This window comes from Nansenia antarctica (genome assembly GCF_963989245.1).
Source record: "Nansenia antarctica genome assembly, chromosome: 11".
NCBI lineage: Eukaryota > Metazoa > Chordata > Actinopteri > Argentiniformes > Microstomatidae > Nansenia > Nansenia antarctica.
In genome coordinates this window covers 15,492,859-15,507,671 of record NC_137681.1, presented here as the reverse complement: position 1 = coordinate 15,507,671, position 14,813 = coordinate 15,492,859, and the positions used below count along the sequence as shown (strand labels likewise).

The 14,813-nt window shown below is 46.4% G+C and overlaps 1 protein-coding gene across 1 annotated transcript; it reads left to right on the top strand.

Annotated features, from left to right (window-relative positions):
• The first annotated feature begins 1,340 nt into the window (after positions 1-1,340).
• LOC308167852 (SUN domain-containing protein 1-like) lies at positions 1,341-14,537 on the top strand. Its single transcript, XM_080542330.1, has 22 exons — positions 1,341-1,487; positions 2,160-2,256; positions 5,283-5,477; positions 5,620-5,831; positions 5,982-6,008; positions 6,147-6,422; positions 7,618-7,689; positions 8,152-8,292; positions 8,503-8,601; positions 9,131-9,224; positions 9,400-9,458; positions 9,698-9,873; positions 10,196-10,480; positions 10,635-10,727; positions 11,074-11,141; positions 11,235-11,379; positions 11,517-11,825; positions 12,067-12,151; positions 12,288-12,403; positions 12,566-12,733; positions 12,945-13,037; positions 13,193-14,537. The coding sequence occupies exons 2-22, from the start codon at positions 2,189-2,191 to the stop codon at positions 13,310-13,312; spliced, it is 2,901 nt and encodes a 966-aa protein (XP_080398456.1). The 5' UTR covers positions 1,341-1,487; positions 2,160-2,188; the 3' UTR covers positions 13,313-14,537.
• Positions 14,538-14,813: the final 276 nt, after the last annotated feature.

Sequence of the window (14,813 nt, the reverse complement as noted above, 5' to 3'; positions counted from 1 at the left end):
TAGAATGATAAGGTTCTATCTCCGTTTAGGGTAGTTCAGAGATATTGAGCGTCAAAGTTTTTACATTCCATTATGTTTTGTGAGATGGAACCTTTGTATTTTATGAATTACTAACTCAGAAATGTCAACATTTTAAAAAATAACACCACACAGGCATTAATAAACACCTAATGGATCAGATTATGTAAAAAAACCTCAATTTTGACAAAAATGGAGATAGAACCTTATAATTCTAACGTCACGTAATGTATAATCTACTCCTCATGTTCAGCCGAGTGCCACCAGTAGGGGGCGGTAACGAGCCATCAGTGACAGTTTACCACCGATAAAACCCTCGAAGAATCCTGCTTGCGTCACCGTCGTGTGGAGAAGCAACCACACAAACTCTCCTGTCGATATTCGTGTCGGTTTCTTTTTCTGTCGAATTTCGCTGTCGATTCGTTCTTTCGTTATACGAAAGTCGTGTACGTACATGAGAGAATTGGGTTGTCAGAAACCAGAGGTTAATTGTTAATTAACGACCGTTGGAAGAGAGCTTGGCTAAGAAACGACAGTTGTGACACCGGGGTTAGCCAGCTGTCACCAGGCTAGCCTCTACCTAGCTAACCAGGAGCTAGCTTTGCTTTACACTACCAACCGTCTGTCTGGCTGGCGTCACTCCTACTTCACTAAAGCAACTGAGAATTCACTCGCAGGTACGTTGACACATTCGTTTACATTGTATTTGTAACACGCTTATTTATAAACAGTGAGTGTTATATGGAAGTAGTTAGCTGGCTTCCCTTAACTAAACTTGATGCAGTGAGTTCATGTTTCGCGGGATCCCCGCCCCCTGGTGATTACCATTGGACGCGAGGCTCGCCACCTCCTTTGAACTGCGCGTTGATTGGTTCAATTCAAAGTACCTACCGAAATGACATGTTGGTCTTGTACCCCCATGTATGTGTGTAACACATGATACTTCTCTAGGATTTGGCACTTGACTTTAGCCCAAGCACATGCAATGGTGTCTATTAGGAGAATCAATCTGCTGCAATGTTTCATTCACACATGAAGAGAAAGTGTGGAACAGTCAGGTGTTTCTCCTCTGATTTTATCCTGCTTTATTGTTGTGGGAAGAAGCCATTTTGGAATTATTATTTTTCAAATGACTGGAGGAGAAATCAGGACGTCAGCTGATAAGCAGCTATCTCATGTCCACACTCGTTGGCAGACTGTTATCCAGACTTGTTATCCAGGCCAGTCAGGGGCTGAGTGTTGGTGCACCCACGCCCACTGGCGCCGTGACTCAGCCAGTAGACAGTTAGAGTGAGGTCGCATTTTCGCTGGGTGATATTTATTGTTCTGAAAAGTAGATGTTGAAATCCTTGAAAGGCAAGTTTGAGCTAGTTTGTTTAAATGATATGACCATGCTGGAGTTGACACTACTACTAATACTAAATACTCAAACATTTATCATATCATTCTTGGTGTGTTGATCGTGCCGGGTGAGTGTTTCAGTGTCTCCTTTTGTTCACTAGTTTAGTTAGGGCCAGTCTTTTTTTTAAATGAAGAATAGGGAGTTTTTTTTTTAATGCTTTATAGCTGGAAAGGTGGAATACCGTGCCTAAAAAAACTGGTGCTTAGTATTATGTAAACAGGAGAGGTTTATGTTGTCATTTTTTATCCTGAAAATCCATTGTTGTGTTTTTGGCATGCACTAGTATGTGCTATTCTAGACTCATTTAGTGAGTGCTCCTGCCCAGCCCTCTGGCACTGCAAAGTGTAAGGGTTTGACTTGGTCAAACTCCAAGTTTCTGTTTTACAGCCTGAACTTATGTGCCATTAGGAAAGGGACTCTGTCATGATGTAGCCTAGTCCAACTCCCGGGGCCTCTCCTGATGTAAGCTCTTGACGTCAATGTGCCGCCCTTTAGTGTTTCAGCTGTAGTAAAAACATGGTGGACAGGATCTGATCATGCAGAAAGAAAAACAGGAGATCAGGGGTCAAGTTAAGAATAGCTTACAGGTCAATTAAATACAGGAAGCCAAAACTGACCCCGTACTGCAGGATACACAAAGTGTGTGCATGAAAGAGAGAGAGAGAGAGAGAGGGGGGGGGGGGGGGGGTTCCAAATGAAATGTACTTTGTAGTAAAGTTTCCTGGTTTGGCTCTTGCAGTCTTATTACTGAGAAAGTGAAGGCTGGCCATGGACTCCTCTAAAGTGCGCAAATGCGGCCCAGCTTCAGGCAACACTGGCTATACCTACTCCCGCAGGTGAGTATGCATGCTGAATCGCCTGTAGGGCTGAAAGAGGGATGTCCTGTTCTCTAGATCAACTTTCAGGGAGGGAGTGAGTGTTACAAATATGTTTTTCCCTCAAATGTCTATTTGAAAAGTCATGTAAAAAAAAAAACAGTAATTGTGAGGGGTTATAGTTTTTTTGTTGTTGCTTTCTTCCCCCTCAATGAAAAAGGGAAGTCCAAAGCAGATGTGAGTGAGTCACCTTTTAATTTAACCCTTTGTTACGGGGTGTGCCTCTGTTGTCAACAGTGACTCAGACAGTCAGGAGAGCTGCCTGCTATTACTTGTGAGCATGTGACAATGTTACAGTATTAGCCATTTTACTGTCTTCCTTACATTTAAAAAAAACAAAACAATGAATAAGATATGTGGGTATAAGTCATTGCCTTTAATGTCTCTTGGTTCTGGTTTAGATTGTATTTATAGATACACAACACAGAAGGAATATTTGTATTCCAGCAGTGTTTTCTTCTTTTGGGAGGGGGAATTGCAGGAATATTTCAGTGACAGACAGAGACAATGAAGCTCTTCCCTACTCTGGGCTGAAAATGAGCAATGATGACACTGTTTGTCTCTCTGTAGTCTGTTCATGAGCTGCTGGCCTGCCCTTCAGTTTTTATGGCAGTGAATCATTTACAATGTTGTGAAACATGAAAAATGGCTTTGGGTCACTGAGTTTTTTTCTTAAAAAAAAATAATAAAATAAATAATGTTTTTATGGCATTTCTGCTTTATTGGGATAGAGACAGTAGAGATTGACAGTAAAGCTGGGTGAGAGAGAGGAGGGATGACATGCAGGATATGTCGATGGCTGGAATCGAACCTGGGACCTTGTGTCCAGACACATGGCTAACGTCTTAGTGTGCTACGCCACCTAGCGCCGCCATAGGTTGATTTCATAAGATAATCAGGAACCCAGACAGACCCCTAATGGAGTGGAAGTCTGAGGCGCAGTGTCGGTCCTGGAGAGGAGACATTGAGAGATTGAGTATCAATAAAACACTTACCGGTAGGCTTAGCACACTTTCTGGAATTGGACTAATGTTTCATTGATTGGACCAGATGTATAGACTCTATCTACACAGTAATATACTGTAGGTTTCTATCCTGACTCTGATCATCACAAATGACACACATATTATCACATGACACAGGCCTATCTATGTTTGAAAACCAGTCAAAGCTGAGTCAAGGCAAAAACTATTTTTTTTAGACGTGTCTGCCCCCCCATCAAAACCTAAAGCTTTTTCTTATTGAATGCCACTTCTGCCTGCCTTGTTAAACAACTTTTAAAACCTCAAAACCCAACTCTTTTTTTAGATATTCATACGGTTGCTCTTAGCAACCCCTCACTGCCTTCCCCCCTTTCCCCAGATTATTGTAAATGTGTTTGTTTTTTATATGATATAAATGTGTGATATTGCCCCCCCTCCCTCATGCCTGGTCTCTCTGCAGCTGACTTGACTCCCCTGGCCCAGACCCTAACCCTCTGCTGAGGACATAACTGTCCCTCCCCTCATGAGGGGCAGAAAGTGCCCACACCAGGGGGGGCAGCCAGAGCAGAAGGCAAGGGAAAGCGCATAATTGGCTCTGGATGTGGCTGCGTAATAATCCTAGAGAGGCTTAATGCAGCGTGTGAAGTGGCGGACATGGTTTTCTGTTACGCAGGAACGAGCCCTGTTGCCAGCTTTTTGTGGCCATTAGAAATGTTCAGGGGGACATATGTCCCTCCTTTGTCCTTCTCCTTCCTTCTCTCCCCCCCCCTTTTGTTGTACCAATCAGTTTCACCTGATGCTGACCTCACTCCTCAGCTCTGAGGAGGCTACATAATGAAAGGTTGGGTGGCATTGTTTTACGGAGGGAGGGAGGGAGGGAGGGAGGGAGGGAGGAGAGACGAAGGGGGGTGTAGAGTTGATAAAGTAGATCCTCTGTGTGTGACTACAGGAAGTGAACGCACAGCACATAGAGTAAGTAGTGTTTGTTTAGTTGCCTGATCTCTCCTTGCACAGGAGTGTGTGTAGCTACAGTGCAGACAGAGTGTGTGTGTGTATACGTGTGGGTGTCTGTGATGTTTGTCCTAAGGGTTTTCCCCTGGGATGAGCGTCTCCGGTGAAGGCTGGGATCTGGAGAGCTGGGGGTGGACTGATCTGTGTGTATCATACTATTCTGTCTTACTCTTTCATGGCTTCCTTTTGTGCGTGCTCTGTTTAAATAGCAGGGTTCTTCATGCTGTGTGTGTGTGTGTGTGTGTGTGGCGACAATGTATTGGTTGTAATGACTAAATGAGACTACTGAACTGTAATAGTCTGTCTTGTCATTAAGGAAGGGGACGGTAATGCTGTGCTAGTTAGCTAGCCAGCCAGCCTACCGGTACTTCCTACTGCCAGTTCAGTTAGCCTAATGATCTCTTCTGGTAGCTATCAGTGTCAGCTGCAGTTCCAAAGTTCAACATTGTGAAAGGTTGGACTGTTCCTTTAGAGATGGCAGTTGGTTCTTTCTTTCTTCTTTTCTTCTTTTTTTTCTTTTAACTCTGTCCTTGGCAAAGGTCAGTTTGATGGCTCTTCAGAAATGTGGGCCAGCTCTGGGCCTGGCATAATGGAGAAAGCTGTGTATGTGCATGCGTGTGTGTAAGCGTATTGCAGCTGCCAGTAGATGTACGTCCCTTGGCTGTAATATGTTTCCAGGTTCATATCCCTTTGAGCATTGATTCATGTTGGCCTCATCCCTCTTCCTGTGTTCTATGGCGTTTATTGTTGAGAACAGCCCTGTTGGGGACTGGGGACCCCAACACCGGCCTGTTTTAATCATTGCCCAGTACACTACTATCAGTATCTGCTGCCATACAGGACCGGGTGCCCATTCCCTGCTTTGTTTGTGTTTGTTTGTTTTTTTTCCCATCCAAATCAGCCACTGTTGCCTCAAGGAAATGTAAAATGATTCTGTTAGTTTGTCCAATCTAGAACCCACATATCAAGTTTTCTCCTTTTTGTAACGCCCAGCTCCAGCTACTCGACAGCCCTCGACTTTGAGAAGGAGCAGCGGCTCGTGCCGGCGTTCGAGGCACCCAGGATGTCCCGACGCAGCCTGCGTCTGCACACCACCATCGGTGGCTATGGCGACGACAGCCTGCTGGACTCCCCGCTCCCCCACATCACGCCCTACAGCACAGGACTGGCCAGTCGCAGAGAGTCCAAGTGAGTGCTCTGCTGACTTTGTTCCCTCCCCTCTTACATTTGAATTGGGTTTTGAGTTGGTTACGTCATCTTAACTGTTGCTTCTTGTTTCTTTTTTATTCTCTCTTTCTCTCTCTCTCTCTCACCCTCTTCCTCCTCTCAGGGCATTGAGCAGGCGTTCTCAGCAACACTCTGTCTCCTGCGTGGCCCAGCCCCATTCCCAGTCTCTCCTGCCTACGCCCCGTAAGAGTCAGTCTCTGTTGCAGAACCACAACAGCAGCCTGCACAGCTGTGCCGCCAGCGACGCCTCCCTGCTCTCCTCCATGCTGGACGAGTCGTGCATCCAGGAGAGGACGCTCGTCGACAGCTTCTGGGGTCAGCTCACAGCCCTCCGGGATTTTGATACCCTAAAACACAGTTGAATGCAATTTTTAAATGTTCTTGTGAAGTATTATAATGTTAGTAAAATTTGAGGTTAGTCATTGACCATGTTTTCCTTTTTCTTTCTTTTTTCTCTCTCTGTAGGTTTGGATGAGGACAGTGAATTAAAAGGTAGTTTACCATGGCCTTATCAGTCAAAGCTAATTCCTCGTACACCGTTGCAGTGTGATTTTGTTTATAAAACAAAAATATATTTTGTATGTTAATCTTTCTTTCTCCCCACTCTGCAAACCCTTCTGTGTGTCTCAGAGCGGACCTGCTCAGCAGAACACAGCCACTGTGCGCAGTCGGTCAATGGAGTGGGCAGCACAGCCCAGACCCAGACCTCCATGGTGAACGGCTACTCCTGTAAGGACTGCAACATCCACTCAGACAGGAAGGAAGCCCTCACTGCCTACCCCACCTCCACCTCCGCTCCTGCCGCTGTGTCTCGCTCTGCGTACGGGGACCCAGCCCTGGCTGCCCCCGGCACCTCCCCAATCTCCACAGTCTACAGAAGAGACCAGAACCGCAAGAAAAAATCAGGTGAGAGTGTGTATTGTGTTCTGTGTGTGTGTCTCTTCAGATGTTAATGAGGTTGAAGAGAATACCTTCCTATCAGTTTGAGCATCATATCCACGGTTTATTTCCCTTATGTCCCCTGAGTCTCCCCTTCTCTCCCAACCTCCCTAGGGTCGTTCTTTCTTCCGTTGACTCGGTGTGTATTGCAATTGTTTTTCCCCAAAGCATTTTCAACCCAGTTTGATTTGCTGTAGGTCTGCTGATGTCCCTCTGGGGCGCGTGTGTGCATGTCAGCAGGAGGGCATCTGCCTCTGTGGCCTGTGTCCTCACCCTTCTCTTTCACGACGTTCTACTGAGGAGGACACTCCCGGAGGGCAAAGGTATACACCCCAGTGCCAGGCCGGCCTCGCCTCTTGCTCCTCTCTCAATCCTCTACTATGGAAATCACTTGGTTGGCAGCCAGGTTATCAAGACTATCAGGACTTCCCACTAACAAGAACGTCCTTTAAAACCTTGATTTTTTTCTTCAACATGAAATCAGACTCACCGGCATCTGTTCCCTCCCTCTTCCTCTAGGGGTGCTGTTGTCAATGTTAGACACTGGCCTGCGCTATAGCAGGAGGGCTGCAGTCTCCACAGTGTCTCGGCTGCATGCCGTTCTGCTGAAGTTGAACAGTGGGGGCAGGAGAGTGGTTGACGGAGGTATTCAGTGTTCTCTGATGCTTGCTGCTGATTTGCATGGGTGTATATCTGACACTGGTTCTAACTTATTTTTAGGAACCACCCTGTTTGCACCCTTGGCTTTCACTCTTACTATATTATTATGCTGCTTCCCTCTGACTGTCCCCCCTCCGGTCACAGAGGAGGCTGATGCTACCACAGCTTACCTACAGCTTTCTTTCCTTTTAACAGCCCATCACCACCTCTTCCAGTTTAGTTTTTCATGTGTCAATTTGTCTAGTACCTTTACCTCACAGAGCTCACCTGCAGCATTTACTTCCCACTCAAACAAATGGACTGACTTGGCTTTGGCTGTTACCGTGGTGACATGCAAATTCTCTCTTTTCTTTTTTCCTTCTCTCCCTCAACTCTCACTCTGTTCATCCTCTGTTTAGGTGAAGGGAGGAAGGGAAACTGGGATTTTTGGACTTCAAGCGGAGGATTGTTTTTTTGAGCATAATTTGGTTGTGATTGTCTCTGTTTTATCTATTTGTTATAGCTCACTCCTGTTACTGTAGAAGCATGAATGTAAATGAGTCCAATGATGAGAAACATCCCAACGGCTCTCTTTGTAAGTACAGCATATGCCTTTCCTAGACACACACACACACACACACGCACACAGTTAACTTTGTGAACATGTGATCTGTACAACTAGGTGACAGTATGATAGGGCTTTTCAATGTTCATTGTCATTTTGCTGTAGCACCGTGGTTCTCTGACCAGAAATGTGTATAGTGTGTAAACAAGGGAGGTAAAGAGGATGAGGGTTGTGCAAACACGCTCCCCGTCTCATCTCATAGCCTCACGCGAAGCCCCTGTGGCTATACACACATACACACTCACACACCTGATATTAGCTCTTCTAGAGAGGCTTCTCTTATTGCATGTGTAGGGTGTGAGCCCACGATGGAATTGTGTCTTTATGGATTTTTACACCCAATGGTTTTAGCCACTCATCTTACCTTGCCATGTTTTATTTGATGCCTTCGCTCCTCCCACCTCACCAACTGGTGCCTGCTGGTGCCAACAGGTGACGACTGCAAAGGGAAGCAACACTCAGAGACACACACACTCTGCATGTCATCATCATCATCATCTTCCTCATCTTCATCATGGGCCTCCAGGTCCCGTCACCTGTTGTGGGCGCTGTGGGGCTCCAGTGCATACACAGGTTACCTAAGTCTCGTCCTCCTTACTAGTCATTGCTTACAGCATGATGAATCCCAAACTTTCAAGCGTGTTGAATTTAACCTATGTACCATGTAGGCTTACCAATTCTTCAGTCAGATATATAATCACATTGGCAGTATTGTACTAGTGTACTACCTATCGATTTAGTCAGTCAATGACATTACTGTCTCACTGCGGTGGTCCCCCCTAGGCTCCGGTGTGTTGTGGATGGGCCAGAAGGCGGGCTCAGCTGGCTGGGCTGTGACACGGAGAGTCCTGTCTGCTCTCTGGTTGGCTGCCATGTCCCCAGGTTATCATTTTTTATCATGTGTAAACAGGAACTGCCAGAGACCCTGCATGGCTGCCCTTTCCCTTCTCTCCTCTCTTCCCCCTGGGCAGCTTAGTGTGTCTGTAGTGTGGAACCCCTTAGTGAATGGTGCCAAACTCTCTCTCTCTCTCTCTCTCTCTCTCTCTCTCTCTCTCTCTCTCTCTCTCTCTCAATACTAACTGCCATTTGACTGAGCAGGTGCCACAGACTCATCCTCAATGTCGGGCTCCTTCTTCTTTTAAGCTATTCTTTCTGTCTCTGGTTTGTGTTGTTGTATCATTCTAGTGCAGTGTTGCTGTCGTCGTTCTTGTCTTGTGACTAACTCTAACCTTTTGCTCTGTGTTGATCCCCCTTGCTCCTGTCCTCAGCTGTTGAATGCACTTAAACCTCTAATCCTCATTGCTAGCTGGAGGTGTACTATGCCCCTCACAATGTGACTACTTTCAGTAATCCTCTCCATGCACGTGTCTTAACTTAGTGTGTGTGTGCGTGTGTGTGTGTGTATGTACAGGGAAGGCGGTGACTGGGGTATTCTGGTGGCTTGGGACTGGATGGTATCATCTGGTCACCCTCATGTCTCTTCTTAACGTCTTCGTCTTGACACGGTGAGGGAATTCTAAATACGTAACAGCTGTGACTTGTGGGCGGCTGATCTGTGCTATTTAAGTCATTGCGTGTGGGATCTCAATGTTGAAACGGATTGAGTACATCGGTATATATTATACGCGAGTGTACATGTATATTTAAGGTGATAATAAAGAATATTTCTTGTCTTGACAGGTGCCTTCCTAAGCTCCGGACACTCCTCCTGTTTCTGCTCCCGTTCCTCCTCATCCTGGGTGAGCTGCACATCTCTCACTACCCCAAAGCCCTGTTTACCGTGTCATAATACATATTCATACACCCACCAAGCCACCCCGCCTTTCTATATGCCGGTCATTCACCTAGATAAACCCGTAACTTCCTCTGTAGAATTGTCGAGGACGGGCTCATTCTAATGCATGGAATGGACACATGTTTGATGCATTACAATGAGCCCTCCACTGAATTGCACATTGTCTCTCCCTCTCCCTACCAGCTCTGTTGTACTGGGGTCCGTCTAGCCTGCTGTCTGTCCTGCCAGCCATCAACATCACAGAGTGGAGGAGGGTGGATCCCCTCAGCTCCGCCCCTACTGTAACCCCTCTGGAACAAGCCATAGACAGCCAGTCCACCATGGCTCCACCCCTACCTCCCCCGCCAGCTTCCTCACAGGTGGGAGTGGTGTCGACGCGAGCAGCAGTATGTGGTTGTCGGAGTGCACTTAGTGTGTTTTTTACTGGAGAGCAGTGTCTGTCTTGTGCATAGTGATGGAACAGTAGAGGGGCTATGACATCAGTCTGTCTATGGTCTTGACTATTGTCTTAAGTCTGTGGGTTATTACTGTTCTCACACTGTTAGTTACAATTGTAACACGTGACAAAATGAGGATCCAGATAAACCAATACATTGTGTTTTCTGATTTATAACACAAGCACAGACGATAGATAAACACCGTAGCTGACGTGTCTGTGTGTTGTGTGTCGGTTCACCTCAGGCTGCTGCTGCCGACATAGCAGCGGTGTCTGTGGACTCTGAGCGCCTGGCCCGGCTGGAGCAGAGCCTGGCCCAGCTGTGGGAGAAGATGGAGGGCGGAGGCCAGAGGCTGGAGCAGCAGCAGCAGCAGCACAGGGAGGTGCTGGGCCTCTACCGCTCCCTGCAGGAGCAGCTGGCCACCCAGACGGACAGGGACAGCATGGGGATGTGGGTCTCGGGCCTGCTGGAGGAAAGACTGAGCCTACTGAAGGGAGAGGTAGAGAAGGACGCCGCACAGAGGGAACAGGTGAGACTGGGGGTAGTCCAGGTTGTTTTCAGCAAGCATAGTGAATTCAGTTCACTTCATGTGTGTGTTTTTCCCCGCCTGGGTTTTTGTATTAAAAAGCACTCCCTCTCTCTCTCTGTCTATGCTCCTGCTCCTGTTCATTCTCTCTGTTCAGGCTCACGAGCGGTATGCGGTGCAGCATCAGGGTCAGGAGTCTCGTCTGGCTGAACTGGAGGCTCTACTGCAGGCTCTGGCAGTCAAAACAGAGGTACTACAAAACTACCCATAGACGACCTACAGTATATGTTTGTTTATCTACCTGACTGCATTGGAGCTAACCCTTAGTGGGGTAGTGGTGGTCTAGTGGATAGTGAGTTGGACTTGTGATCGGAAGGTTGTGAGTTCAAATCCCGCCTGAAACCACACCACTACTAGTGTGCCCTTGAGTAAGGCACTTAGACCTCAGTTACTCCAGGGGGAATGTTCCTGTAATTCGTAATTGTAAGTCGCTTTGGATAAAAGCGTCTGCTAAATGGCAAAATTATTATTAATTATTTATTATTATAGTGCTATTGCTTGTTATTCATCCGTGGCATATTCGTCATTTTTTTCAGGAGGTGCAGAAGAGACAAGAGACTGCCGCCTCTGCACCGTCACCCACACCAGTCCCAGTTCCAATCAGGTGAGATCAGGCCACCGTATTGTTATGTCTCCTTTTGCGTTGTGATTATTCATCAAGTTGTATAACTCTGCTGGTGTGTTCCCTTCCCTCCAGTGTGGGTGTGGACAGCGAGTCCCATGATGCTCTGCTGGCGGAGGTGCAGAGGCTGGAAGCGGCGCTGGGGAGCATCAGGCAGGACCTGCAGGGGGTGATGGGATGCCAGGGCATGTGTGACCGGCTCGACTCCCTCCATGACACGGTGAGTCACACACACACACACACACACACACATACACACACGCTCTCTCTAGCTCAGGACATGCACATGTTATTTTCTAGGTAGTCGACCTAAAGTCTGATGTCTTCTGTCACTCTCGCTCTGTGTGTGGTTGTCAGGTGTCAGCTCAGGTGAGGCGGGAGGTACAGAACCTGTTCTACGGCAGCCAGCAGGGCGATCAGGATCAGGCAGAGCCAGGGGAGGGAGAGGTGCCTGAGTCCCTGCTCCAGTGGCTGTCTGAGCGCTATGTGAGTGGGGCTGACCTGCAGGCCTATCTGGCCTCCATGGAGCTCAGCATCCTGCAGAACGTCTCCCTTCAGCTGGAGCAGAGCAGGCAGCAAGAGCAGACGCCCAGCACTGAGACCCTCACCCAGACCGTCGAGCACACCGTCGGAGCTGTCGGAGCTGAGGCTGGGATGTCAGAGGAGGTGAGGGGATTTATTATGACATTCTAGGATGGGAAAAAACACCAGATTCTGATTCCGATAAAACGAATTCCTTGCAATAAATTGCATAATATATATGGAATTATTGGAAGATATGTAACAAATGTATGAAAATAAAGCTACCTGAATCAAATATGATTAATCTAATCAAGTCAGACAGCGTCTTGTCTGTCTGTCTATTTTATTTCCTCATCCCGCCTCTGCCTCCCTCTTCCTCCTCTAGCATGTCCAGCTGATTGTGAAGAATGCTCTGAGACTTTACTCTCAGGATCGGACCGGCCTGGTGGACTATGCCCTGGAATCTGGAGGTAACAAATTATCGGTTTGAACTTTGGTCACCATGGCATCTTGTCTGTGCCCTAGTTGTAAGCAAGTTTACTTGTGGTTTGTGTGGTGGATGTGGACTGTAGTGAGTGACAATGTGATGTGTCCGTTTGTCTGCAGGGGGGAGCGTCCTGGGCACGCGTTGTTCAGAGACCTATGAGACAAAGACAGCACTGATGAGTCTCTTTGGCCTTCCTCTCTGGTACTTCTCCCAGTCGCCCCGTGTTGTCATACAGGTACGGCTCAAGTCACCCTATTTCATAGACTTTGAGATTTATGGGTGTAGCTTCACGATTACAGTTTCACTACTTCCAGACACTGCCTATCCAACATTCCCAAGACATTTTCCAATAGTCGGTCTAAATGCTGATCATGCTGATTCCACGCTCTCTCTCTAGCCTGATGTCCAACCAGGGAACTGCTGGGCGTTCAAGGGTTCCAATGGTTACCTGGTGATCCGCCTCTCCATGAAGATCCGCCCCACAGCCTTCTCATTGGAACACATCCCTAAATCCCTGTCTCCGACAGGCCTCATCAGCAGCGCCCCACGCCAGTTCACCGTCTATGTATGTCATGTAAACCCCAACCACCTACTACACCGCTATCCACAAAAAACATGAACATATTAGACAGCGCTGTCTTAAGTGGTGTCATTAAAAAGCTCAACACAGAGTCAGACGTATTAGCTCCATGTGCTGTGGTGAACGTATACTGCCACCCAGTGGTACAATATTGTATTGGAATCTGCTGTGTTCTCACTCTGGGTTCTGTCGGTAGGGTCTGGATGATGAGTACCATGTGGAGGGGAAGCTACTGGGCAGCTACACCTACCAGGATGATGGGGAGGCACTCCAGACCTACCCTGTCTCTGTAAGTACATGGCCTCAACAATGTGAGGATTATCAATTAATTTGTAGTTGTAGGTGTCACACAATTAACAAGTTAATTTCACCTAACAACGCTCAGATCTTGCCAATTCATCCATTAGGACATCACTTAATTATCTCAATCCTTTCAATCCACAGGAGGAGAATGACCAAGCCTACCAGATCATTGAGTTCCGGGTGCTGTCCAACTGGGGACATCCACATTACACCTGCTTGTACCGCATCAGGGTGCACGGAGAGCCCACAGAAACATGTTGAGAGAGCTCTACTGGGGTTGAGCTGTCCACACACAACCTCCATCTAAAAACTGTCATGGATGTCCTGTAGGTGACGTATTATGCAAAGAAGAGAAGGGGTTTGGGGAGGACGGGGGATGTGGAGAGCCATTCGTCTGTCCCTCACTCAAATTCTTACTCTTGCTGCACAAACAGACAGCTCTTGATGTGTGCACTAACTCATCCCACCTCAGGCCTGGAGCACTGCTACTGAACTTGTGAAGGATAACCACTTTGTATCACCTAACAACGCCCCCTTCAGTTGTGCACCCTTAACTACTGACTAGGTAATTAAGTCCATGCTGCAAATTGAATGCTCTGATCAAACTCCTCCCACATGGGGTTCATGTTGAGAAAAACGACTGCAAGGCATTCTGTTCAGGTACGCTACCTCATCAGACAAGACCCATATTGGATTTTATTGGTTGAATGTTTCAAGTGTGTGTTCACTGTGTTGGCAATGGGTGACAACTGCACAGCTTTTGAAACCAAATTTCATGTGTGTTTGGCCCCTGCAGTTTGGCCCCTGTAGTTTTTACCATCGTCTTGTAAATAGAGATGGCAATGGAGGAATGTAAAACTTGTACATTATGTTAATAGTTTGTCATACTAATATCAGTGTTGCTTTGAAATGTATGTATATGCTGCAATTATAAAGTGTTGTTATTGTCCTTAGATGTGTTTTGTTTTTAAAGGGAATTACCGCTCAAAGTAATATAAGAATACAATGCACTGGTTATTCAACCACAGCTGTGCTGAGACAGTAAATCTGCAATAGTGGCTGTGATCTGTTTCTCTACCATACCTTCTCCCCAATGTGCACTCATTCACTTCCCTGTATGAATAAGGAGTAGACTGATGTAATATTTATTCCATACACTTAATTATTTATTAATTGTAAATCAGTGTGGGGGGAGTGAACAAGTGCACAAGAGAAGGCGAAGTGATTGGACTGCAGTCAGTGTATATTTTCCTCCTTCCTTCCTTTTTGGCCATGACTCTTTATAGAGAATGAGAACCTGCAAGTGCCCTGTTATAAATGTCATTATTTATTTTTATGTCTTGAGTAACTGAAATAGGAATTGGGTGTAATATATTTTTGTAAAAGCTTTTCAGACTATTTGTAAATTGTCTTGGGACCATACAGGTCTTTTTATATTATTTTATTTTTGTCTTTTGTACACAATTGCAAGTTTGAAATGGAATGTTCAAATAAATAAAGACCTTAATTTTGAGCTGTGTGGATGATGCACTTCTTTCTAATTGTTCTTTGTCACGGCATACTAATATATAATCATCCTAATTTATGAACCTAACACAACTACTTGAGAGTGCTGTGTCGGACACAGCCACGGGTTATATTCTGGCTAGAAAAGTCACTCATTTTCAATCGTATCATGGTAAAGTGAGGTTGCTAGATGGACAACGAGTTTATCTATGTCTTGTATGAAATTGCAGTCAAAAAAATTCTGATCAAATAAATG

Coding starts and splice junctions, on each gene's coding strand:
- LOC308167852 (XM_080542330.1), top strand. CDS start 2,189: ATGGACTCCTCTAAAGTGCGCAAATGCGGCCCAGCTTCAGGCAACACT. Junction 9,225..9,399: donor AACGTCTTCGTCTTGACACG/GTGAGGGAATTC, acceptor TTGTCTTGACAG/GTGCCTTCCTAAGCTCCGGA. Junction 12,152..12,287: donor CTATGCCCTGGAATCTGGAG/GTAACAAATTAT, acceptor GTTTGTCTGCAG/GGGGGAGCGTCCTGGGCACG.